The following is a 24692-nucleotide window of genomic DNA, read 5'->3' as shown; positions in this document are numbered from 1 at the left end:
AACGTTGCTCTTTTTGGGCCATCTACATCCAAAGGAATGTATGAACCATCTAATGAAAAACTAGTTAAACGTATGATTGAAATGATCTAGGGTAGAACATTTAGATTCGAGATATGCAAATTTATGTGTGACCGTGTGTGTGTGTGTGTGTGTGTGAGAGAGAGAGAGAGAGAGCGCACCATGTAGCACAGTTTCAACAGCATCATTAGGGACAAAAAGTCCAACAATTCGCTGGTTATCTGTCGTAGTCTCTATGCGTACAATGCGAAGTCGTTTATGGCTTTGGCGGACCTGTTGAGAAGTTGTACCAATTGCGAATTTACCCAAGCAATTGAGAGATCAAATAGAAGAACTCAGAAACAATCTAATATAGATAAGAATATTGTACTAAGATTGTGCCTACATAGCATTTCTATAGGATCCTTGCAGATTGACGGTGTGAATTTGTAACTCAAGCAAAATAACGTTCACAAAAAACTATCATTAGGGCTGGTCCAAATTTAGAAGAGAGATCAAAAAATATAGAGCAGTAATAAGTCAAAACAAGGCCTTGGATAACTATCGTTAGGGCACTCCATTTTGTGTTTCTCTTAGAAATAATCAAATTGTCTACACAGATGCAAGATTTGGGTAATAAAAAATTCTCCTCACATATTTATGCACTATTATTTAGTTCCATTTATAATTATATATAATACCAAATCAAATTAATTATTTCATTTACAATTATATATATAGTTGCCAATGAAGTATTGCATGGATGCAGACACAGGATTAAGAATCCGACATGTCTACAAGTCTGACTTGACAGTAGTGGAGCGCCCTGTTACCAGGCCACTAGGCACCTTCTTAGGCATCATCTAGGGCAAATGTTTTTATATAAAAATATCTCGTTGTCTTTAGCTCAGTTCTCCATTTTTTATGAATTATGAAGAATCAAAAGTAGCTATTTGTAGATATCACAACACATTAGACATGATCTACTGTAAAAGAATCAAACATTATAAGTAGAGTTAGAACAACATTACATTGCCTGTGAAAAAATAAAGGGACAGATCTCAATTCTGTTAATGCAAGACAGATATACAAAGAAATGTATATGTCTAAATCAAAGAGTAGAAAAGAAAAACATAAATATGATGTGATGAGAGATGGAGCCTATATTATTTTTCATTGCAGCAAAGATAGTAGAGAATAGAATGTGCATGTGTTAATTGCAGAAAAGGAAGAAAATGAAGGGCAAACATCCTTTTTCTGGTAAAGTTAGAAAGATAAACTGGGAGTGGGTGATTATTGATTACAAAGGATTTTATTCTGCTAAAGTTCCTAATGAATAAGAGGTAGAGGATGCTGATTATTCTCTATGAAGTTCTTATGGTCCTAGGTTGATGAACCAACCATTACTTGATGCTTTGAAAGGTGAACAAGAACTTGGAAAAGGGGGAGAATATGGTATGTTTTCCAAGATCCAAATTTGAGCATGAGCCAGAAGAACAAGAGATGGTATTTGCTTTTTTAGCAAACAAGGAATATTTTGGACCAGCAAGGCGGTGATGATGTTCCAGAACAAGTACAATCCCTACAATGAGAGTCAAGATGTTTTCATACTTGTTAATTGCCTTCTATGTGTAGTAACACATCAACTTTGCCTCCTATCAACCAGCCCCTACGTTAGCTGGACTGGGCTAGAAATAATCACCGCTACATGCAGAAGAGGAGCAAACTCAGGTGCCAATTACTAGCTCAATTTTTGCTATTATCAATTATGCATTTCTTGCTGATGAGTCAAGAAATTGAGAAGATAAAAGGTGTCTTAATTTTCAGTTACTACATTATTTATTCATATAGTAGAAAAGCAATAAAGCAAAGTGCTGAGAATTATTAATAAAGTAATAGGTTGAATCAGATACCTGCTTAGAAAGGGCCTTCTCAATAGTCCCCCAAACAGGAACAATTAGACCACCCAATACATTTACTTCCTGTAGTCTCCTTCCAACTGTACAGAAGTTTCCAAGCTTGCATTTGGGGCCATGCATGCACTACAGGTGAGGTTGAAAGAGATTTAAATGAAGAGAAATGTAAGTTACATAATAGAAAGGATAGAACCAGAAATGATTAAATGAAGGCAATATAAAAAAGGAATACTTTTCAATATTGAGCAACCAATATCAGCAACAAGGCCTCTTCCATTTTAGACAATGTAAACTTGACAATTGACCATTATCAGAACTTCACAACTAATGATATCCTAAGGGCATGGAAGGTGGTAGCGCAGTCATATAGAGAAAGAAAGAATTCGATTGCAGTGGAAACCCCCACAAGGCAGCAAATTAAAGTTGAACTTTGATGGAATTTCCTTATGCAACCCAGGTATGGCAGGAATTGGTGGGGTAATCTTCCAAGGGCAAGATATTAGCTATTTATTCAGGTCCACTTGGAGCAGATAATTCTGTGAAAGCTGAATTGTTGGATCTTCTTCATGGTCTTTGGTTGGCAAAGCAACTGGGTTTCAGACAGATGGAGGTGGAAGGGGATTCAAAAGTAGTTATTTCTTGGGTGAGATGTAATAAACATATCCCTTGGACTCTCAAGAATGCTTACAGGGAAGTTGAAAGGCTTGCAAGAGATGTAAATTCTGATTTCAAGTGGGTAAGAAGGTGTGCAAATGGGTTAGCTGATTACCTTGCTAAACAAGGAGTGGAAAGGCAACAGTTGTTTTGGGCTTCTATGTAACCTAGCAAACTTACTTGGGATGACTTTACGGTCATCAAACTGTACTGTTACCTCTTTTCTAAGTAATTATTTCAATAAATTTTTGCTGATAAAAAAATGATAATTGACCATTTTAAGTACAATAAACTCTAATAGAAAATTATCTTTGCAAATTGGTTATATCTACACAGATGTTCTTTTGAAACATTAATTTGCGGGCATGGTTTAAAGTATTGATACACCTGATACACATGAATTTACGTATGGGGTGTTTTGATACTTTATAACTTTTTCAAAAATGTTTCAGGGGATTGGTTTTAGGCTTGCCGACCCCGCAAAAGTGCTGAAATTCTGAAACACCCCTTATTTGGAGTTTTAGAAAGCTAACGATATGATACGATACGCACGATATGGGGCATATTGTACCGAAATTTTGAACTTTGTTTGTGGGGGCATCAAAGTAGCATTAAAAATCCAGATGATTAGATATTGAATATTATATTGCTTTTATTGAATAATGAAATTGAGTATTTAGATGATTAGATAAGTTCAATTTTTAATCTCTTATTTTTCTTACAAGTAGATGCTATGAAAACATTCTGTTTATCTTTGAATGGAATTTTTTGCTTGGCTTTTGAGAACCTTTTTCGTACTCTAGGCTTGTAGCTCATCCAAGATTTTCCCCAAATTTCCCACTGAGAAACCTACACTGCATCTTCTAGCTGCATAGGAGGGGGGTACATTTTCCATTGCATCAAGCAATGAAATCTGATACGCCAAACAATGAAATTCACCTTTCTACTTGTGAGAACATTACAGAAACCAGCCTCCATAAGAAATAGTTTATCTGACCTCATGGGAAGAAATCGGCAGGAGAGGACAAACATCAGACATGGTCATTTCATAATAATAAAGAATGCAGTGCAAAAGATCAAATAAATGAGGCACGAAGTCCATTGCATTCTGGCACAAGCCACTGATACTTTTAAAATATTGCTTATGAATTGAAAATTCAAAATTAATTAAGCTCTGATGAACAAATAGCACATATAAAAGAAAAAGTTAGGACCTGATATGTCATTATCAAACTTATAGCTCAAGGAAGAGCTCCACTAATCATTAAGAATAAATAAAGCCTGAATGGGTAAAGGTCGTTAAGGATCTACCTGTTTAGAGGAAACTTCATATTCATCTTGCCAACCTTTACAGGCCTTCTCTAATGATGAAATTTTTCTGTACTTGCTTTGTAGCTCTGTTAAAGGCATTTCCCTGGAATAAGTCATTATATCAGTTGAAACATAAAGAAAATTAAAAACAAAAGTTTTGATGCATCATTATCTAACTTCCTTTAATACCTTAATGCCTCCCCAACAGCAGGTCGGATTATCTTAAACATTCCTGGAACAGAACTGAAACAACGAAAAGAAGGGAATCAGTATAAACAGTAGGTAAAAGCAATCATAAAATGACATTAAATATTAAGAAGACAAGGTCATGAGTTAAGTAGACAGAAAAGAAGAGAGTATTAAGATTGTTTTTTCAGATTGTTAACTGTTGGAACTTTATTAATATGAATAAGAGAATAATTATATAATAGGATGAAAAGATATGTTGGGTTAGCCAAGTATATTATTGTGGTATGTTCCCCCAAAACAGTCATGCCCTGTTCACTATTGTTTGGCATCGAACATGCCAAACTATTGGCTGATGTTTGCACCCAATTGACAGTTTCATCTAGCTCCCCAAGCAGGTACTCAATCTTCCTGATTAAGTACTCAATTGAGTGGGATTCGACCTACTGTTATGTTCTTTTCCCTCTTATTTCCACTGCTGCCCAGTGAGGGGCAGTTACGTCATTCTCTATATAATTAAAGATGAGCTATAAATATTAGGGTAAAGAGCAAATTTCTTAAACTACCCCAACTGTTTAGCTAATTGACAAATTGTACCCTTGCTGTTTAACTATTGTCTTAAACCACCCCTACTGTTTCTGACAATTGACTAGATCTACCCGTCGTTAGAACCCAATATTACCCTGTGACATTTAAATTTTTTTAAAACCCAATATTACCCTCATCCCCTTCCTCTTGACGCAGCAGCAGGACTATTTTTGTACTTTTATTTGTTGTATAGCTATTCTTTGTACTCTATTTCTTTTGTACACTAAGGGCAGATTTGTCCTTTTATCTTTTTAATATAAATATATCTTTTAGGGTGTCAACTGACACATTGTGTCACACCCACCAATCGGCTGTGTTTCCTCTCTCTCTGACTGACATGGTATCAGAGCAGGTCACGATCTGATCTGTATTTGCGAGGTTCTCGAGTGCTTTTGGATCCCTTATCTGAGGCTGCATTCGATCAGAACTCTACGGACACTTTTCCTGGACTGTTGCACCATCAGATTTCTCTTTTTTGTTGGATCTCCCTCCAGAGGCATCAGATCAGGCTGAAACTTTGGATCTAGTGTCGCCCAGAGCAGATCTACTGACTCTAATTGGTTTGGTTCGAATCAGATTTGATTTAGAAGGGTTTTGAGCCACTTGTGAGTTCGGCAGACCCTTACAGTTTCCTTTTCTGGACATCGGCTGAAAGGTACCTCTTTCTTTCCTCTGTTTTGAACCCTACTCTTTGTTTAGAAGTGTGGTTTTCTTGCCCTTGTGATTCAATGGCATCAGAAAGGATGGAAGTTCTCCCTATTAAGTTTAATGGTACGAACTATTCACTTTTTTTATCAATCGTACGAACTATGCACTTCGGAATTTTAATTTTCAATTTCATGTGGAGGCAAAAGGTCTCTGGGGATATCTGGATGGATCTGTAGTTAAACCTAATGATTCAGACATTAAGGGTCTTAATCAGTGGAGAATTGGCAATGCGAAAAATCACATCATGGATCCTAAGATCAGTTGAAACTGATATTGTAATTCCTATGAGAGGATACAGGACTGCCTATGAGATGTATGAGTATCTCAAGAAAGTATATCAACAATCAAACACCTCGAGATAGTACCAGATTGAGGTTGACATCTCATATTATCAAGGAGAAAGGAAGGTCCAGGAATATTATGCTGGGTTTATTAACCTTCGGACAAAGTATGAGCTTGTACACATGGGAAAGGATCCATCGGAATGTTGTGTGAAGTATACGAAGGAACATTTTGATAGAAGGAAGATTATGCACTTCCTAATGCATCTCAGGCCTGAGTTTGAAGTTGTCAGATCTAATATCCTGAGCCGAGGAACACTTCTTGACTTGGATACTATTCTTGAGGAAATTCTAAGGGTTGAAACCAGATTTGCCATACAAACTACTCTGGATGGAAGAAAAGAGTCCAACATTGATACTGTCTTACTAGCAACAAAACCGAAGGGGAAGGAACTCTAAAGTACAGTGCTATGAGTGTAAGAAGTTCAAGCATGTTGTCTCCCACCTCATGAATGCACGAAGTTAACTACACAAGCAGCTTTGTGTGCCTTTATGGGGTAGACTACGATGAGACCGTTGCTCCTGTAGCTAAGATGACCACATGACCACTTTACAACTTCTGATGGATATATCTGCAGCCAAACAGTGGACAATCCATCAGATGGATATCAAGAATGCTTTTCTCCATGGGGAGTTGAAAGTAGGGGTGATCATTTCAGCCTGGCCTAGAAAATTCGAGCTTGGGCCTAGGTTTTTTGTTAAGGCCCGACCAGGGCCTGCATCAAGCCCGCAAAATTTAGGGCCAGATTGGGCCTAATTTTTAGGCCCAACCTGAATGTTTAATATATTAAATAGAAATTAATAGAGAATTGTAGAAGATTAAAGATTTCAATCCAACGGTCTTAGATCTTACCAAATTCTAATCTAGTATTTAATGAAATGTAGAAATTACTAAAAAGAAAGTATTAAATCCTAATCTTCTCGGCTCTCTCTCACCAATTTCACAAAACCACCGCCGCACCCAACTCTCCCTCTCTTACCAAAAGACGAATCTTCTAGTGATGAAGACTCCATTGATGAAGATAAATCTGGAGTTTAGAGTGGTTGCAAGTTTTGGGTAAAATTGAAACTGTTCTCAATGTTTTATTACTTATTTTAATTTTAACTATTTTTCATAGTTTGCTAATATCTTTTTTATTTCACTTTTTATTTATATGAGTTGAATGAAAGATGGAGCCCCTTATAGAGATGTTTAAAGTTGTTTTGTGGATATTACATAACAATGGATAGTTATTTTTTGATAGATATCATAGGTTCTAGGTTGATTTTTTGTTGATAGAAGAATTGGTTTGTTAAAATTATCATTTTTAGCATACTAATGACCAATTGAAACTTATAAATTACAAGGTATAATTATTTAATTTCTTTTATGTTAGAAGCTCTTATCTTGATATTAATTTTAAAGTTTCTTACAGGTTACTATAGTCTCCAAGACAATAAGTGAAAAAAAAAATACAATTGTTTAATTTTGGAACTGAAATACAATAATTAGGCCCAAAATCTTGGTCCGGCCCGACCTGGGCCCACATAGGGCCGGGCCCGGACTTATATTTTTAGGCCCATAATGCGGGGCGAGCGAGGACTAGGCCTAGCATAAGCCGTTGTTATGAAAGAAAAGCCAAGCCTAGGCCCGACCCATGATCACCCCTAGTTGAAAGAGAGAGTTTATATGAAGCTCCTTCCTGGATATTGTACAGACCTACAACTTGTTTGTCATTTGAAGAAGTCACTTTATGGCCTGAAGCAAGCTCCTAGGGTCTAGCTTGAGAAGCTCAGATCTGTCATCACTAATGCTGGCTTTATCAAGAGTTCTTCTGATTATTCTTTATTCATCTTAAGGCAGAAGTAGGGAGTAACGATATTACTCCTCTATGTCGATGACATTCTCATTACAGGAGATGATATAGAAGGAATTGCTAGGCTACAACAATTACTCAGTGAGTCCTTTAAGATGAAGGACTTGGGGCCTTTGACATATTTCTTGGGACTTGAAGTGAGTAGAAACTCTCGGGGCTACTTTGTTAACCAACAAAAGTATGCGACTGATCCCGTCAAACTAGCAAATCTTAGTGACTCTAAGATTGTCGATAGCCCATTAGAACTGAACTTGAAACTCAACAAAGATGATGGTTCTCTCCTTGAAGATCCTATCTTAGTAAGTCGGCCAGATATATCTAGTTCAGATAGTGAATCGGTTTGTGTCTTCCCCAAGACAACCTCATTTATCTACAGTTCATCGGATCATTAGATATGTGCAAAGCACCCTATCACATGGGATATTCTTCTCTTTCTCATCCTTTATTAGCCTTATGGCTTATGCGGATGCTGATTGGGCTGGTTGCCTTGACACTTGACGATCCACTACTGGCTGGTGTGTATTCTTAGGCAACTCTCTTATCTCGTGGAAGTGCAAGAATGTCCAAATCTTCTACTGAAGCTGAATACAAGGCTATGTCATCCGTGTGTAGTAAGATCCATATGGCTTCGGGCTCCTCTATTTGAAATGCTTCATGAACCACCATCATCTGTTCCTCTCTATGCAGACAATGTCAGTGCAATTAAAATTGCTTCCAACCCCGTCTTCCATGAGCGCACCAAACACATAGATGTTGATTGCCACTTCATCCGCGATCTCCTTCTTGAGGGTACCATATCTCTTCCTCGTGTCTCCTCCGGGCTCCAACTAACAGACTTGTTGACTAAAGCAATGACTCGGGCTCGACATCTATTTCTCATGGACAAACTGATGCTTATTCCTAGGCATCAATTTGAGGGGGAGTGTAGAGACTGTGAGAAGATCTAGCCACATGGCTATTTTTGTACTTTAACTTTTATTTGTTGTATAACTATTCTTTGTACTCTCTTTTTTTTGTACACTAAGGGCAGATTTGTCCTTTTATCTTTTTAATATAAATAAATCTTTTAGGGTGTCGACTGACACATTGTGTCACACCCACCAATCGGTTGTGTTCTCTTTTCTCTCTCTCTGACTTTTCGATCGAACTTTGACACTGAACACCGACACCCCCTCCGATGCCATGTATCCTCTTGTCCCTTTGATTTTCATCACCCAATTGTTTGACTTTTGTATTTTGACGATGGTTTCTCCATAATCTCCCTACTCTGTTCTTTTAGCTCGTTTGAATCAAAAACATGAACACCACAGAAATTCTGAGAATGACCCAAGAACAAAAATCTCATCTTAATAAACAAAAAAGATAAAGTTGATGAGTGTGCGGTTGACCACCACCACCATCAAAAACACAGTGACGCCAGAACCAAATGAATGCCCAATAATGACCATTATATACGATGACCCAATATCAACCCACCCACACCACAATTTCTTCAATGTCTCAGATTCCTGATTCAACAACCAAACCGCCAATTTCAATAACCCATGATTTACATGCCCGCCATTGAACATCTGCATTCCCAATTTTTTGGTCCATATAAATGATTAAAGTCTTGTAATTAAACCATCAAATCTAGCATTGAGTGCATAAGAACAACAATTCTAAACGAATTCCAGAATGCACTCTTATCTAATAACCAAAATTCCAATTACAAAATCAATGAGTTCTTAAAAGTCTAGTGGATGCATAAACCTACCGTGAACAACTTTAATCACCTCCAGCCTTTCAATAAACATAAGTTAACCCACACGTTCCACAGTAGTGTTTATCCAAATGGTTAGCGATAAAAATCCTAGCCCCACACTCCTGATTCAGGAACTCCTCCCTCAACTTTTGAACCTTGCCCAATTCCTCAATCTTGTAGAACTGCAACAAAGCGAGCTTTTTCGTTCCTCCTCTGAGTCGAAGAACCAAGTGGAGTGTAGGTTCCTTTTGCATGTTGTAATCGACCAAAGTGCAGCTGTCCTCGAGCCTGCTTTCCACGAAGATAAAGCGTTGGTAATCAGGAGGTAAGCCCTCTTTGTCTTGGATCTTCACCTTGACAATGTCAATGGTGTCTGAGGATTCAACCTCTAGGATTACGGTCTTCCCGGTTAGGGTTTTTACGAAGATCTGCATGGCACAGATCGATGACCAAAGGAGAAACAATCCCCAATCCGAAAGAAGGGATGGCTGCATTCCCAATTTATTATCAAGCAAGAGCTTGTAATCACTCTCCTTGAGGAGATTCAGGCCTCTAATGGAAAGAATGATTTCGCAAGGCTTGTAATCATGCCCTAGGTTTGCTCGTATGGGATGCACTTCACGGTTTTGTACGACACATCCCGAACGTGGGTTGTTTTATGGGGATGGAGTGAGAGGATGAGTTCAGTTGAGTTTGTGAAGGTTTGGAAGCTTCTCATCACTTTAGAGAATAAATGAGCCTATGTAAGTTTTGTAATTGCAATCACCTCCCTTGAAGCTTCTCACTGTTGCTGAAACCTCCCCTTTAAGTTTTGTAATTGCAATAATCTCCCCTGAGCTGTCTGACATAGTTGCAAGTAGACCCCCTTTGTTAAAATACTTTAACAAGAGACATGGAAATGTCCCAAATACCCATGTAGTTACTATTAAGGCTGGTTTCTACAGTAAAAACAATATAAACTTTATGAACAAAAAAAGAGAGTTTAAGGTTGCAGTATTACCTTTGAGCGATTGATATGAAGAGAAATTTTGGAAAATTAACATTTTGGGCAAAGTGACAATGGGTATTTTCGACATTTTCATGCCTCTTGTTAGAGGATTCTAACAGAGGGGGTCTACTTGTACTGTGTCAAAAAGTTCGGGGGAGGTGATTGCAATTACCAAAATTCAGGGGAGGTTTCAGCAACGGTCCAAACTTCAAAGGAGGTTTTAGCAATTTACCCTTGAAGCCCCTTGCTTAGCTAACCCATCCACTAAGGAATTTGCTGATCTTCCCACCCAAAGAAAGATAACAGTCATGTTTCTTGTGATCCAGTTGACTTTCCTTAACGTATCTCTATGTCGCCACATAGCTGAAGCTGGTTGTTCTGCAATCTGAATACCTTGTACCACCGCTAACATCTCAGCTCTATTGGAGTCTCCTATTCCCATGGGGCCTGAAAACAATGCTAATATTCTGCTTTCATTATCTCTCAGCACCCATCCTATCTCCAATGGGCCTGAGTTTTTCATCAAAATTCAGCTTTACCCATCCTTCAGGTGGAGGCATCCACACTACAAATTTCCTGTCCTTCCTTGTATGCCACCTCAAGAAGGCACTAATGGACTTAAATAGTGCTGAAGGCATGGTATGGCAACAGGGATGATGGTGACCAAAACCATAGCTACCCCAATGGACTGCAACTAAGCTTGTTTCAGATTAGGGGGAGTTCCTTTATGGTTCAAGCTGATGTAGGAGAATAGTTGTAATGTGCAACACTGAACCATTTGACTATCATTTGCTGAAACATACCCTTTGCTAATCAATGACTGGAATTCATTAGATAAAAAGAATTTAGTTACAGAACTCCAAAGAGAGATAAACAGGCTTAACTCTCTCCAGGAAGATAACAAATGGAACCCGAATACAAAGCGAGCACCTTCCCATCCTCATCTCTGAAAACCCCTCCTACACCTGATGGACCTGGATTTCCCTCACTACTTCCATCAAAGTTTAGCTTTATAAGTCCGCTTCCTGGTGGTGACCACATAGGACAAATTAAAGAGCGAGCAAGAACATAATTTGCCGCCTCTATCCAATTCAGCAACATATCCGTAGAAATATCAACAAACAGGTCCAAGGATTTCAGCCAATGTACCACCCTCATTGTTACTACTTCAATAAGACATTCTTTACTTCTTTCAACTTCAAGAAAATTCTGGTGTTCCTTTCCTCCCAAAGAGAATCCAGCAAACAGCAGCCCTCACACATCTCCACATTATCCTTCCCCTTTTGTTTGGCCAACTAAAGAATGAGGGGCTAAACAAGCTATGAATGTTTGGCGGTGGGGTCCACCTGCAAACAAAAGAGGAAAGAAACCATTCCAAAAGATCAGTAGCAAAGGGGCAAAAAACTAATAAGTGCTAGGAGCTTTCACCATTAGCCTTGCAAAGAATGCACCAATTTGGAGACAAGCACCAAAAAGGCCTTTTTCTTTGGAGAACGTCACAAGTAATACATCTTCCGAGGAAGGCTTCCCAACAAAAGGCTCCAATCCTTGGAGGAATAGGTTCACCCCAAAAAAACCTTAACTAGAAAGTTTTGTGCAAATAGAGTGGATGAAAGCAGTAGGGACTTGAAAAAAGAGGCACAAGAGAAGGTTCCAGAGGGAGTTAAGGTCCATAGTCTCTTATCCCTCTCAAAAGGATCCAACCCCACCCGGTCTAAGATCTGAACCAGACTCAAAACTTGTTCAACCTTTACATCTCTTAAGCCTCTTCTAAGCCCCAGATCTCAATCAAACCCAAAATTAGACTCGAAAGGAACTAGAAAATTGGACACAACCTTGCCCTAAAACCGGGAGAATGAAAACAAGGAAGGGAATTGGTCTTTCAAAGGTATCTCACCCACCCAAATGTGCTCCCAAAACTTTAACTGATTCCCAGAGTAGAGGTCATACCAGATGTGCTACAAAAATGAAGGAAGAATGGCATGTATAGATTTCCAAGGAGAGGCACCAACAGACCTTGCCAAAGTCCCAGTGTCCCATTCATCATCATCTTGACCATGAATACTTAAAATTACCCTCGTCCATAGTTTACCCCTCCACCTCCCAACCTCTACAGCCATTTCCCCAACAAGGCTTCATTTTTTCTCCGTATGTTACCTAAACATAAACCTCCATCAGCCCTACTCCTAGAGACTAGTTCCCAATCCACCCTGTTAGAGCTAGCCGAATAAGGGTAGATTAGTCATTTTATTTCTATTAGGTTATGTGCTTATGTGGTAGTTTTAATAGAGACTTCATGTCCCATACTTAAGTGGGGGTAGTTTAGTCTTTGTATTACTAATTAGAGGCTAATCCATATTAGGGTCGACTGATAGGGTTTAGGCTAGCAGGTTCGACTGTTCTCTTCTTCTTCTTCTTCTTCTTCTTCTTCTTTTTCTTCTTCTTCTTCTTCTTCGGGTTTGAACTACTATAGCTACAAAACAAACATGGTATCAAAGCAGGATGTTGTTCTCTAAACCTCCTCCCCTGCTCCTCTTTGTTCGTGACCTCATTTTTTTTCTTCTTTCTAGGCTGAAAATGGAGAACACAGATTCGACCTAGGTCTAAGAACACTTCAGTCCTTCTTCCTCTGTGCAGAACTTGACTGTTTTTCAAGAGAAAAACAACTTCAAAAGTGGATGGTCGATTGAAGCTCTCCATCGGAGGTTGGTTACCTTTTTTTTTTTGTTGTTGGTATTTCTGGGTTGAAAGCTTTCAAAATCTGCTTGGACTGATCAGAACCTAGAAAACTAAGTTGTTTGTAGCCTTGGTTCTTGGAAAAAAGTCCAATAATAGGCTGTGTTTACAGTGGCCGAATGGTGTAAGGGTAACTTTGACCCTTTTATGTGGGTCTGTAGTTGTTTTGAAGCCTTTGTTGGTCACAAGTGACTTGAATTGAATGACAGGTTACTGTAGTGGCAGTAGTTGATGTTTTCTTTGGACTTGTAGTGCCCTCTGAAAAGGTCAGACAAATCTGTACCATGTGTGACAGCTATGGTTCTGTGGTAGTGCTTGTGATGCTCAATCTCTATTGAGCAGCTTCAAGAGGGCTTGTATGTGGTCAATCAGTTGCTGAATTAATGTCAGTGTGATTCATGGTTTTGTGAAATCAGTAGTGGTGTGAAAGGAAAAATAGACATATTGTTGAAGTTGCAAGGAGCCTTTTGTTTGTTTCACATGTTCCCACAAGATTTTGGTGTGATGTTGTTCTTACTATTACCTATCTCATAAACCGTATGCCATCCAGGGTTTTAGGGTTTAAATCCCCCTTCAGTCTTCTTCATCCAGACAAGTATCTCTTCCCGATTCCTCTTCGTGTGTTTGGCTATACCTGTTATGCTCACATTCCAAGTGCCCAGAGACATAAGTTTGAACCAAAAGCCCACAGATGCATCTTCCTTGGTATGAGTCACAAACTTTCAGCTTCAGATGGAACATTGTTGAAAGACAAAGGGGTCTTTCAGAGACTTCTTGGAAAGCTTCTGTACTTGTGCATGACTCAGCCAGATATTGCGTATGCTATCAGTTGTATTAGCCAGTTCATGCATGCTCCTAGAGATACTCATATGGCAGCAGTAGAACAAATTTTGTGCTATCTGAAAGGCTCTCCAGGAAAAGGAATTCTACTTACCAAGCATGGTCATCTGAAACTTAAAGCATATACTGATGCTGATTGGGCTGGAAATATTGATGATAGAAGATCTATTTCAGGGTATTGCAGTCTGGTGGCTGGTAATGTTGTCTCTTGGAGGAGTAAGAAACAATGAATTGTGGCCCGATCCTCTACAGAAGCAGAGTATAGAGCCATGGCACATGGAGTCTCTGAATTGTTGTGGCTAAGGTCCTTAATGGAAGAACTTATGATTGATCATGACAAACCCATGATCTTGTACTGTGATAATCAGGCTACCATCAACATTGCTCACAACCCAGTACAATATGATAGAACCAAATGTATTGAGGTTGATAGACACTTTATTCGAGAAAGAGTCTCTTCTGGTGAAGTGTGTCTTCCATTCATTACTTCTGAAGGACAATTGGTAGATTTCCTCACCAAGGGTATTTCCAAGGAAAGGCTTCAACATGACACTGGCAAACTGGTCATGATTAACATCTATGCTCAGCTTGAGGGGGAGTGTAGAGAAGATGGGCCGAATGGCCCATAGGCTGTCATTCTATGATATGTTTATGTTTTCCTCTGTAATGGGCCTTATTCTGGTCCCATACTCTTATATACTTTATTTTTGTAATTTCTTTCCCACCCAAGGGCCTCTCTGTAATAATTCAAAGATTAACTTAATACAATGTTTTAGAGTGTTAGAGGGAGGTTTAGTTTGAACCCCTCACTCTCTAACTCTCATTGCCGCCAGCTCTCTCTCTCTCATCTTCTTAATCTTCTCTTGTTTGTTTTCTGGTTTTGCATCTAATCTCCAGCAGTTCTATACTTCAAGAGGGATGTTTTCAACTCACCAAACCCAGATGGATAATATCCACAACTGTTTGGAGGAAAAACAACGTTTTACTGATCATCATCAAGTAAAAGAATAATAATTTGTAGCAGTCATCTCAATGAAAGTCGCATCAAATAAATGCTATAATCAAGACTATGCTAGGTGATAATCAAGTAATAAGTCCAAAGCAGGCACATTATAACATGTTTCGTATTATGTTGTATTTCAGTTTGTGCTCCATGATGTATACGATAATATATATAGTACATGTATTGATATGTTAATTAATTATTTGCTTGTTTTTCATTTTTTCTGCAACACTTACTTTCTTAGATTCAAATGTGCAGTTGTTTTGCTAGATAAAAATTCATGAGTTTATGTATTTCGATATGTAAAACCCATTACTGTTGGTTTTATTTTATCATTTTTTTGCTACAAAATAACAAGTGAAAATATGCCACAGTAAATACAAATCATATCTATAAATTATAGGTCTCGTTTGTAAGCTAGGCACTTAGGCAACTAGGTATCCTGTTGCCTATTAGCAGTTCCTTTTTGATAACCAGGAAAAAAGTGCCTATAGAGCTCCAGTACAAAACGTAAGTGTAAAAAAGTTAATCATCATACCCTTCAAATGCTAATAGGAAATGCCTTCTTCCCAACCATTCCCTATTAGATTCATAGAAACCGTTATTGCTTGAACCAAGCCCATCCTTCTCCTTCTCATCAAGCAAGGTGCTTGCAGACTACAAGGAAGAAAAAGTCATGAATAATTGTTTTTTTTTTTTTTTTGCATTATGACCACCAGATATTTGGTAGACTCAAATCTTTTACCTCCCATGTGATTCCGCGATCCAATGTGAAGGTAAATAGTACAGTGGATGCCACAGACAATTGATCTATATGAACAGTCTGCAAAAGAAGAAAATTAATAAATAGAGCAACAGGCAGCAACAACGCTAGCAGGAGTTCTTGTAGGAGAAATAACCTTTGGGGTCCCCTTTAGTTCAATAACATTAGCTTTCAAATCAACAATTCCTGAATCAAAATGACCTTCAGTGCGTGCATTCTGAACGAGAAGATCAAGAAGGCTGACGAATAACTCAAAAAGCCTGTATTTTAATGGTAGCATTAAAATTTGTAAATCCAAGAATATTTTTCACTACAAGCACATCAGCTATCCAACCAATTGATGACAGACCTATTTTGGATCTCAGGAGGCAGTCCCAATAGACGATTGAGAAAACGGCCAACATCATGCATGTCTGAATCAACTATACGGCCGGAAACTTTCCCAGAATCCTTTCCATTACCTATAACAAGGAATGTTAAAAATTAAAATAAAAAAGAAAAAGAAAAAGAGCATCATATCATCAAAGTATTCCTACAAATTCTGGTCCAAGGGCTATAACCAAGCCAAGGATTCCAGCATTAGAAAACACTTCACTATGGAAAACGAAACCGATGAAAGAAAAACCATTTCAATTTAGACCATCTTTATTGAATATTCTTAAGAAAGAAATGTTCTGTCACTCTTCTTTATCGAAAAAAAAAAGCCAATTAGTTTAATGTTACCAGATAGCTTAGGTGGGAAAAAGAAAGATACCAAGAACTGTGTCCCTGACTATTCCAACAGACACAAGAGCAGCTTTTGCCTTGATGATAAAATCTTGAATGGTTTCTGGCTTTTCAGATGAACATCCTGGAGGTACAACTGGTAGGGAATCCTGAAAAACTAAACACGAGTCAATTCATACCTCAGCATTGCTTTGCTAGTGCACAATAAGGAAATACTAATATTGAAACAACATGATGATAAAACCTGTTCCATGATTCCTCTATACATCATCATCAGGGCCCTTTTTCCATAAGCACTATCATAATTGTAAGCACTCAATGATGGTCCTGCTCTGCAACACATAAAGCTAAATATTCAGAACATGTTTTGTTCATGACATAGTTCAGTTGTTTGAGGACAATAATGCAAAACACAAATTCAAAGCTCATCAATAATCAGTAATTGAAAATACTACCAAACCTACCTTCGGTCTCCTTGTGTTAAGGCCCCAAGTGATTCTAATCTCTTTGCAACAATAGATGCAAACCGGCGTTCACCACCAAGATTGGTAAATAGGAGCCTGCAAATCATACATGAGACTAAATGAATCTGGTCAGACAAGAATGGCATGCCCATATTACCTGGAAGAAATGAGTGCAACAGATATAATCAGCTGAATAAGACAAACTGGTCTAATATGCATCTGCTTAGATCAATTAATATATACAGGATTTAAATATTAGGGAATAAGAAGATTGTAACGAGTAACTAAAACAACACCAATTAAAAAACACCAAACGAGAAACTAAAACTACCAAGCATTTCCTTCTAGAAAACAAATTATTTTATTCTCTTGTTTGGGATAAAAGGCATATGTTGAATGTAAGTTAAAATTTGATCAAAATTATCATAATTGACAGCACCACCACTCCCACCTATGGAAGTTCTGCTACACAAAACATGCTCCTGCGTTTTGCTCTATGCCAATAAAATCTACTTTTAACACTAAAAGCCATGTCAGTTACTATTTTGGATCACTAACCAAGGTTCAAAGTACTGATACAAACAATACAACGAATTATCATGGTGTGCATTTCAAATGGCTGATACACTACGATTAAAATGAAAAGTTTCAGGAATTGGGTCAGGACATCTCTAAGAGGCGTATTTTCCTTTAAAATTATACAAACCCCCAAATTCAATGCATTTAGTGTTCTGGTGGTCCTATGATAGAATACGATATGCCCAGTGTCTCAAAAAAGCAAGGTGCATTTTGTGCCTGAGGGGCACAAGGCATAAGGCAAGGTGTGTGCCTTTTTCAAAGCTGCAAAAAATGGCAAAATTCAGAAAAATGCGAAAAAAAAAGTAAAACATTCAATCATGTAAAAATATAAAATGAAAATGTAAAAATAAATCAAACATAATATTCAATCACATTATTTTTTTCCCAATTGCATTACTTCAATTCACTAATGTGATGTTAAACATTTGGAATTCCTGATTCTAAGAGCCACCTTTGTACCAAGACCCTTGAAGCTCCAAGAACATCCTATTTGTTAATTTTATTCATTCACTCATCCTAATAAAAAATATTTTTAAAGGTTAACTGAAATTATAAAACAATTTTTGTAAGAACATGTTTGGGATTGCCTCAAGGGGATTGATTGGGAGTTAAGGGTAGAGTCCTCGACCTAGCCACTAGGATTAAAAAAAAAAAAGGCAAAATGCACAAATTTCAAAAAACACACCTGGGCAAAAGTTCAAGGTGCACCAGGCACGTGCCTTTTGAAAATGCTGTGCCTAGGACCTAGGCGAGATGCATACCTTAAAACGTGCCTCGACTGTGCACCTAGGCACGCCTTGTAAATCACTGACAGCACCAACAAAAAGAAACCAACACCTTAAGTTACAATTGCTGCCCCTGGACCCAGAATACTCCAGTAACTCCACTCCAATTCCATCCTATTCACTCCCATCCTTGTTAATTATCTTCCAAACTGTTAGCAGACCTTGGCATCCAGCTGAACAAGCAATACAGATTGGTTGAAAAAATCATGGCTTCTCTTAAATGGTACCATAGGTTCCAAGGATCCATGTCAATCATGTCTATCCTTGTCCTTAGCGTTCATAACCTCCTAATCACCTATCACACCAAACTATGCATTCACTGACAAGAGAATACTTTTCTACAAAGTAAAATAGCTACATAAAAAAAATGATAAATTTGAATACAACATTCTGCAAATAAAAATGAATAAAACCTTCAATGAAAATCCATTTAAGAGTGAAGAGTCAAATATGGAAGATCCAAATGAAATATATCTAGAAAATATATGTTTCTTTATGTGATCAGTGATAATATTAAAACAGATGCACTAAAATGAACAAGATACAATGAGAGAGGTACCTGCCTCAACTTTTGGCCTCTGCCATTAAATATATGGCATTTAATATTTATAACATTTGTTTCCTTCTGTGGTCAGTTTTGGATTGTGGTGATGCTTTTAAGTTGACGTGGGTAAAAATTTTGAAGTTTTGTTTTTTTATAGGTTTTGTAGGGGTGTTGGGGTTGGAACTCTTTTATAACATTTATAACATTTGTTTCCTTCTCTCAGGTGATCTTTGGCCACCTTTTATCATTCTCTTTTTCTTTCATTAAATTTCATTTTATTACAAAAAATATTTATAATATTGTATACTATATACTATATAACATATGTATAAATGTGTTATAATTTATATACATATAACATATTATTGTACTATACTATACTATACTATTGCATGCTGAGCTGGGTCTGAACATAAAACCCACGGTAAGCCCAGAAATTTGCAGGCCACACTGAGCTGGAAATGCTTACCAAGGCAACTTGAAACAAATGAATAGCAGATAACAAAACTATATTGTATATGATGGCATATACAATCCTTTCTTTTATTTTGGCTTCAAGTTTTGGTTACTACCTTAGGATGGTAGTTGGCAGGTCTCCTTTCCTCTGCTCTTCCCCTTTCTTTTGGGGGTAGAGGAGCAGTCATTCATTGAACTAATTTCAATTAGACCCTCTGTGTATCAATCCTTTCTTTTATACATTTCACTTATGAATATATGTAATACTCTATTATGTATAAAAGGAAGTGATAAGCTCACCTATACTCTGGTGCAGAAGCTTGATTTGAACGATGAGTTCGTCCAAACTGTTGAATTGCTCGGTCAGCACTCCAAGGAAGTTCCAGAGTTAGATGGACCCTTCTTTTCTGGCATGTAAAAGCCAACAGGCACAAAAGAGATCACAAGTTTAAAACATTCAACTCAAGAAGGGATGCTGAACCCAAACACATTATTAACCATCAGTTATGTTACTAAGGTCAAGAATCTTGAATTGCTCGGTCAGCACTCCAAGGAAGTTCCAGAGTTAGATGGACCCTTCTTTTCTGGCATGTAAAAGCCAACAGGCACAAAAGAGATCACAAGTTTAAAACATTCAACTCAAGAAGGGATGCTGAATCCAAACACATTATTAACCATCAGTTATATTACTAAGGTCAAGAATCTTCTAGTAGAAGATATAGAAAAACGAAACAAGACAAAAAAAAAAGCATTCACTTCCAGTAGTTACTAAGGTCAAGAGTCAACTCATTCTACCTGATTTAAAGCCCTTCTATCTGCTTGCAAAGAAACACCAGCAGATCCAGCTTCAGAAATTATAGCAACCAACTTTTTACCATCCATGAATAGTTTCTTCTCATGCATGTTAACCATTTCCAAGGCCACATCCTTTCTGTAAAATAACTTACAATTTCAACCAATTACATTATATTGTTAGAAACTAAGGAAATGAAGGAAAAAATCCAGACTTACGTGTTCCGTGCCTGATAAATAACACCTTTACCAGTAGTGGCTCTTACAAGCATGCCTCGTCTGCCTGTCATTTCTGCAACATTATCAGGCCCTCCAAGCTGCATGAAAAGTAGAAATTGGGTGGCTAGTGTCCATTATATTTTAAGATAAAGCAGTAAAAGATGAACCAGAAAAGCCTTATCCCAACTATGTAGGGTCAGCTATATGAATCCTGTTTCACCATTCCATTCTGTTTAATGCCAACAATTCTATCTGATGGGATCAACTTAAGGCATATTTCGACATCTCAAATTCCTTTTTATCTAGCACACAAGTTAATTACAAGAGTGAGGAATTCTCGTCGATCAGCAGGTTTGAAAATGTTATCAGAACAGGTACAGGTTGTCTGCTCCTGTTCAAAAAAAGCTCCAGATCAAAGGAGAGGAATTCAGGAGTTTTTAATAATACACATTAAGGTTGTGTTTGGTACCATTGCTGTTTCTACCTGAAACATTTTAGGTTGATCAATACAAATTTTTCAGATAGATATTTTTTTTTACCTGAAATGCTTTCAGTTAATCGATACAAATTAATGTTTCTACCTGAAACTGTACATTTGATATTTCGACTATAAACATCAATGATCAGTCCTAGACATGCATATTCTAGTTTGACTCACCTATGTGATGCGACAACTGACAAGACATATTTCTCACTAATTTGCATTGATCAACCCAAAAGGGCCAAAACATTTAAGGTAGAGACAGCAATGGTACCCAATACAAGCATGGTTTAAAATATCAATACATCCAATTGTATCGGCAGGTGTGTATTGATACATTTTACCCCACACATTTTAGTTTTTTAGTTTTTTTTTTCAAATTTTCATTTTTATAAATATTTTTATATTCTTTAATCAATAAAATAATTGGTTTCCTGAAAACACCTTTAAATAGGTGTATGAGAAACCCAACGACGCAATAAGCCAAGTCCTTTGGATTAATTGTAGGACATTTTCAGAATTTATGGTGAAAATCAAAAAAAAAGAAAAGAAAACATTTTTTTGATAAATAACAGAAACTTTGATTAATAGATATTAATAGAAAAAAAGTACAAGAGGAGGGATAAAAACTCTTAACCTTCCCAACAAAGATAGTTCAATTTATAATGTCGCCCAGAAAAAATTGACTCTTCCCACCCCTTGTTTGGCCAATGAATCTGCCAAGGAATTGGCACTTCTCTTAGTCTACTGAAACTTGACTTCCATTTTTGAATGAGCAGTCTAACTTTCTTTTTCTCATTTAGAAATTTCCACAAACTAACATCATCCTTCACAGCCAATTGATAGCCAGCTTAGAATCACCTTCCACCATTAGTTTTCTGATATTCAACTCTTGGGCCCTTTTTAACCCTTCCAAAACAGCCAATATTTCAGCTCTAAGAGAATCCCCCATCCAATAGAACCAGAAAACAAGGCAATAATTCAACCTTCTCCATCCCTGAAAACTCCCCCTATACCTGACGGGCCTGGATTTCCTTCGCTACTACCATCAAAGTTTAGTTTAGTGAACCCCAAAGCTGGAGGAGACCAAAATGGGTTAGATGAAATCTCCCTTGGAGTTGACCAAGCCACTTCTTTCCACTTCCTGATAATGTCTCCTTCTGAATAATTTTCAAAGAGCTTCAAAGTCTTAATTCAATGATCGCACCCTTATTTCTTTCTTTCCCATGAAAGGTCCTTTGATTCCTTTCCTCACAGACTGTCCAACATATAGCTGCTCTTATACATCTCCACAGAATTTTCCCTCTCTTCTTCAACCTCCTAACAGAAGCGGAATGGAATAGGCTTTGTACATTTCGGCGGGAGGGGGGGTCCACCTAACCAAAAGGAGAGAAAAACCAACACCAGATCTCTGAAACAAATGGGCAAGATATCAGTAAGTGATGACAAGTCTGCTTGCCAAGGCCAGGAAACCATATCCATAGCATTTGCTGATCTAACCCACCGAAAGCTTACTGTCATGTTTCTTGTCAGCCACTTAACTTTCTTGAGAAGATCCTTGTAACCCCTATGAAATATCCAGATCTGACAGCCAACATACTTCTATGAAATTACTTGGTCAGCCTTACTATTTTCACTATTTAATAAAGCATCAACAAGCCAACTAACTAGTCAGTTGAAGGCCAGGAAAACTGCATCACTAACTAGTTGGTCAATACTCATGATGTGATCACCTGGAACGACTAAGCATTGACTAAGTTGACTAATTGATTAATGACTAATGACTAGTCAATCTAATCAACCAAAAAGTCATTTTAAAGCTTTATTTCTTGATTGTATCTCTAATTATTTGAAATGCTGTTGAATATTTGTTATATTCATGATGTTTCTTTAAATCTTGTGACGGAACATGATTCAATGATAGAATATAAAATAGAAAAAAAATAAGCATAAAATAGAATAAGGCAGTGGAGGAATTCTTTTGAGTTTTCTTCTAATCAATAGTGTGTTGATATGGAGTTGCTACAAATACAAAGGCATATCAAATAGGCAAGGTTGAACACTTTCTTTAGAAATTTTGTCTTTGTAGAGAAGATGGGCCGAATGGCCCATAGGTTGTTTATTCTTCTTGTTATTTTGGGCCCATCCTGTCAATATTAAGTTTTTTTTAAGTTCTTTGTAAATTCTTGCCCAACTAAGGGCCTCCTTGTAATTACTCAAATATATCTAATAAAACAGTGTTAGAGGGCTGAGATAGAGAGTGTTCGAAATCCTCTTCTCAGAACCCTCATTGCAGAACACTCAACTCTCCTCTCCTCTCTCAGTTTCAACATGGTATCAGGGCATATCTGAACTTGAACATCCTAGGCCTGGAGGCTTAGTCACGTATTGCCTGATTCTTGGAGGTCATTGGACGAGCCCAAGACTAGAATCTCTTGGAGAAGGGGTTCGGTGACCAGGAAGAATCAGAGAAGAAGAAAAAAGGGGAAGGGGAACAGCTCGGTTCTGTTTTTGAAGCTCAACTATGTTTGGACTGTTGAAGCTCGAACAGTAAGTTGTGCTCAGTTTTCTGGTTCCTTTTTTGAAGCTCGACTGTGTTTGGATTGTTGAAGCTCGAACTGTAAGTTGTGCTCAGTTTTCTGGTTCTGTTTTGTATTACCTTCGACTGTGTTTGGACTGTTGAAGTGCCCGAAAATCCTAGCTGTTCTGTACTACCTTCAACTGCATTAAATCTGGTTTAACCCAGAAATTTCTGGGCTATCTTTCTCTTCTTCTTGGACTGTTAAAACCTGTCGAAATATCCTTGTAACAAGGCTGTGTATTGTTACTCTTGTTCGGCTGTTTTAGGGGGCAGTACGAACTGTTTTGGGGGTCTTTTCTCTTCCTTGACAGTGGGGTTGTCTCTATTGCCCACACTGTGTTTGTGAAAAGGTCGTGTTTGTGAAAAGGCCTATTCAACAATACCGATTGGTACTTACTCTTCATGGCTGAGTGTACAACCTTGAAAAGGTACTTCGGCTGAGTGCACAGTGCCTAGGAGTTTCTGATTACTTCTTGAAGGCTGAACTCAGTGTGTTGCCTCCTTGTGGTCGGCTGAACTCAATGTGTTGCCTCCTTGTGGTCGGCTGAACTCAGTTATTGCTTGTCCTTATTCAGCATACTTGTAGAAGTCATCTGAAATCATATTTGGAGTGTTTACATGATGTACTCCTCAGAGTTTGAAAACAAAAGTAGTGCTGAATATGGACTGGGTCAGGGGACTCCAAGTGATTCCTTATTGACTGTACCACAGTTAAACTAGATGGAACTAATTATCTGGCATGGTCACAATCAGGAAAGATTCATGTATGTAGTAGAGGAAAGTGGGGGTTCATTTCCGAGAGTAAGAAGGCTCCCCCAGAAGATGATCCATCCTACGAGAAGTGGATGCAAGAAAATTACACTGTCATTGGGTGGCTTTTGAACTCAATGCAGCCACAAATCAGTCAACACTACCTATGGAAGAATTCAGCAAAAGAAATTTGGGACAGTGTTGCAGAAACCTATTCACTAAAACTCAATGTGGCCCGGGCATATAAATTGAGAAGTGATGTAAAGAATTTAAGGCAAGGAGAGAAACCTCTTGCTGTATATTTCTCAACCCTGAAATCCCTATGGCAAGAGATTGACCAAATAGAAGCTGTAACATGGGACACCACTAATGATGCAGAGACCTACAAAAAATTGGTTGAAAGGAACAGGGTTTTTGAGTTCTTAACTGGACTAAACCCGGAATATGATATCACAAAGCAGAATATTCTTTCCAAGGAGTGTGTCTCTTTGTCACAAGCTTATGCATTGGTGAGTAGTGAAAAGAGCAGATGGGTTGTCCAGGTTCAAGGGGCTGATATTATCGATCACTTTGCCAATATGGGGATTAAACCTAAAGGAAATGTTGGATCTTCTAGTGGCATAGGAAAGAAAGAAGTTATGTGTGAGTACTACAAGAAGTCGAAGCACACCAAAGACAAGTGCT

At 37.9% G+C, this 24692-nt stretch overlaps 1 protein-coding gene and 1 pseudogene across 1 annotated transcript in view; both read right to left on the bottom strand.

Moving 5' to 3' along the window:
- EMB1135 (RING/FYVE/PHD zinc finger superfamily protein) overlaps window positions 1-24692 on the bottom strand; it is a 109076-nt gene that overhangs the window by 634 nt on the left and 83750 nt on the right. The window contains exons 18-31 of the mRNA XM_088954611.1: window positions 20197-20294; window positions 19981-20116; window positions 19486-19592; window positions 16822-16917; window positions 16602-16689; window positions 16386-16506; window positions 15981-16092; window positions 15768-15891; window positions 15614-15691; window positions 15407-15525; window positions 4068-4121; window positions 3879-3981; window positions 1911-2039; window positions 180-291 (exon numbers count right to left, since the gene is read on the bottom strand). Coding sequence (XP_088810737.1) covers window positions 180-291; window positions 1911-2039; window positions 3879-3981; window positions 4068-4121; window positions 15407-15525; window positions 15614-15691; window positions 15768-15891; window positions 15981-16092; window positions 16386-16506; window positions 16602-16689; window positions 16822-16917; window positions 19486-19592; window positions 19981-20116; window positions 20197-20294 — 1477 coding nt within the window. The remainder of the gene's footprint in view (window positions 1-179; window positions 292-1910; window positions 2040-3878; window positions 3982-4067; window positions 4122-15406; window positions 15526-15613; window positions 15692-15767; window positions 15892-15980; window positions 16093-16385; window positions 16507-16601; window positions 16690-16821; window positions 16918-19485; window positions 19593-19980; window positions 20117-20196; window positions 20295-24692) is intronic.
- LOC148846648 (ubiquitin-ribosomal protein eS31 fusion protein-like) lies at window positions 9325-9735 on the bottom strand (annotated as a pseudogene).

This window comes from Nelumbo lutea, chromosome 7 (assembly GCF_056320005.1).
Source record: "Nelumbo lutea isolate HS-2025 chromosome 7, American lotus-T2T, whole genome shotgun sequence".
Classification (NCBI taxonomy): domain Eukaryota; kingdom Viridiplantae; phylum Streptophyta; class Magnoliopsida; order Proteales; family Nelumbonaceae; genus Nelumbo; species Nelumbo lutea.
The sequence above is the reverse complement of the archived record's forward strand: the minus strand, read 5'-3'. Positions and strand labels throughout refer to the sequence as shown.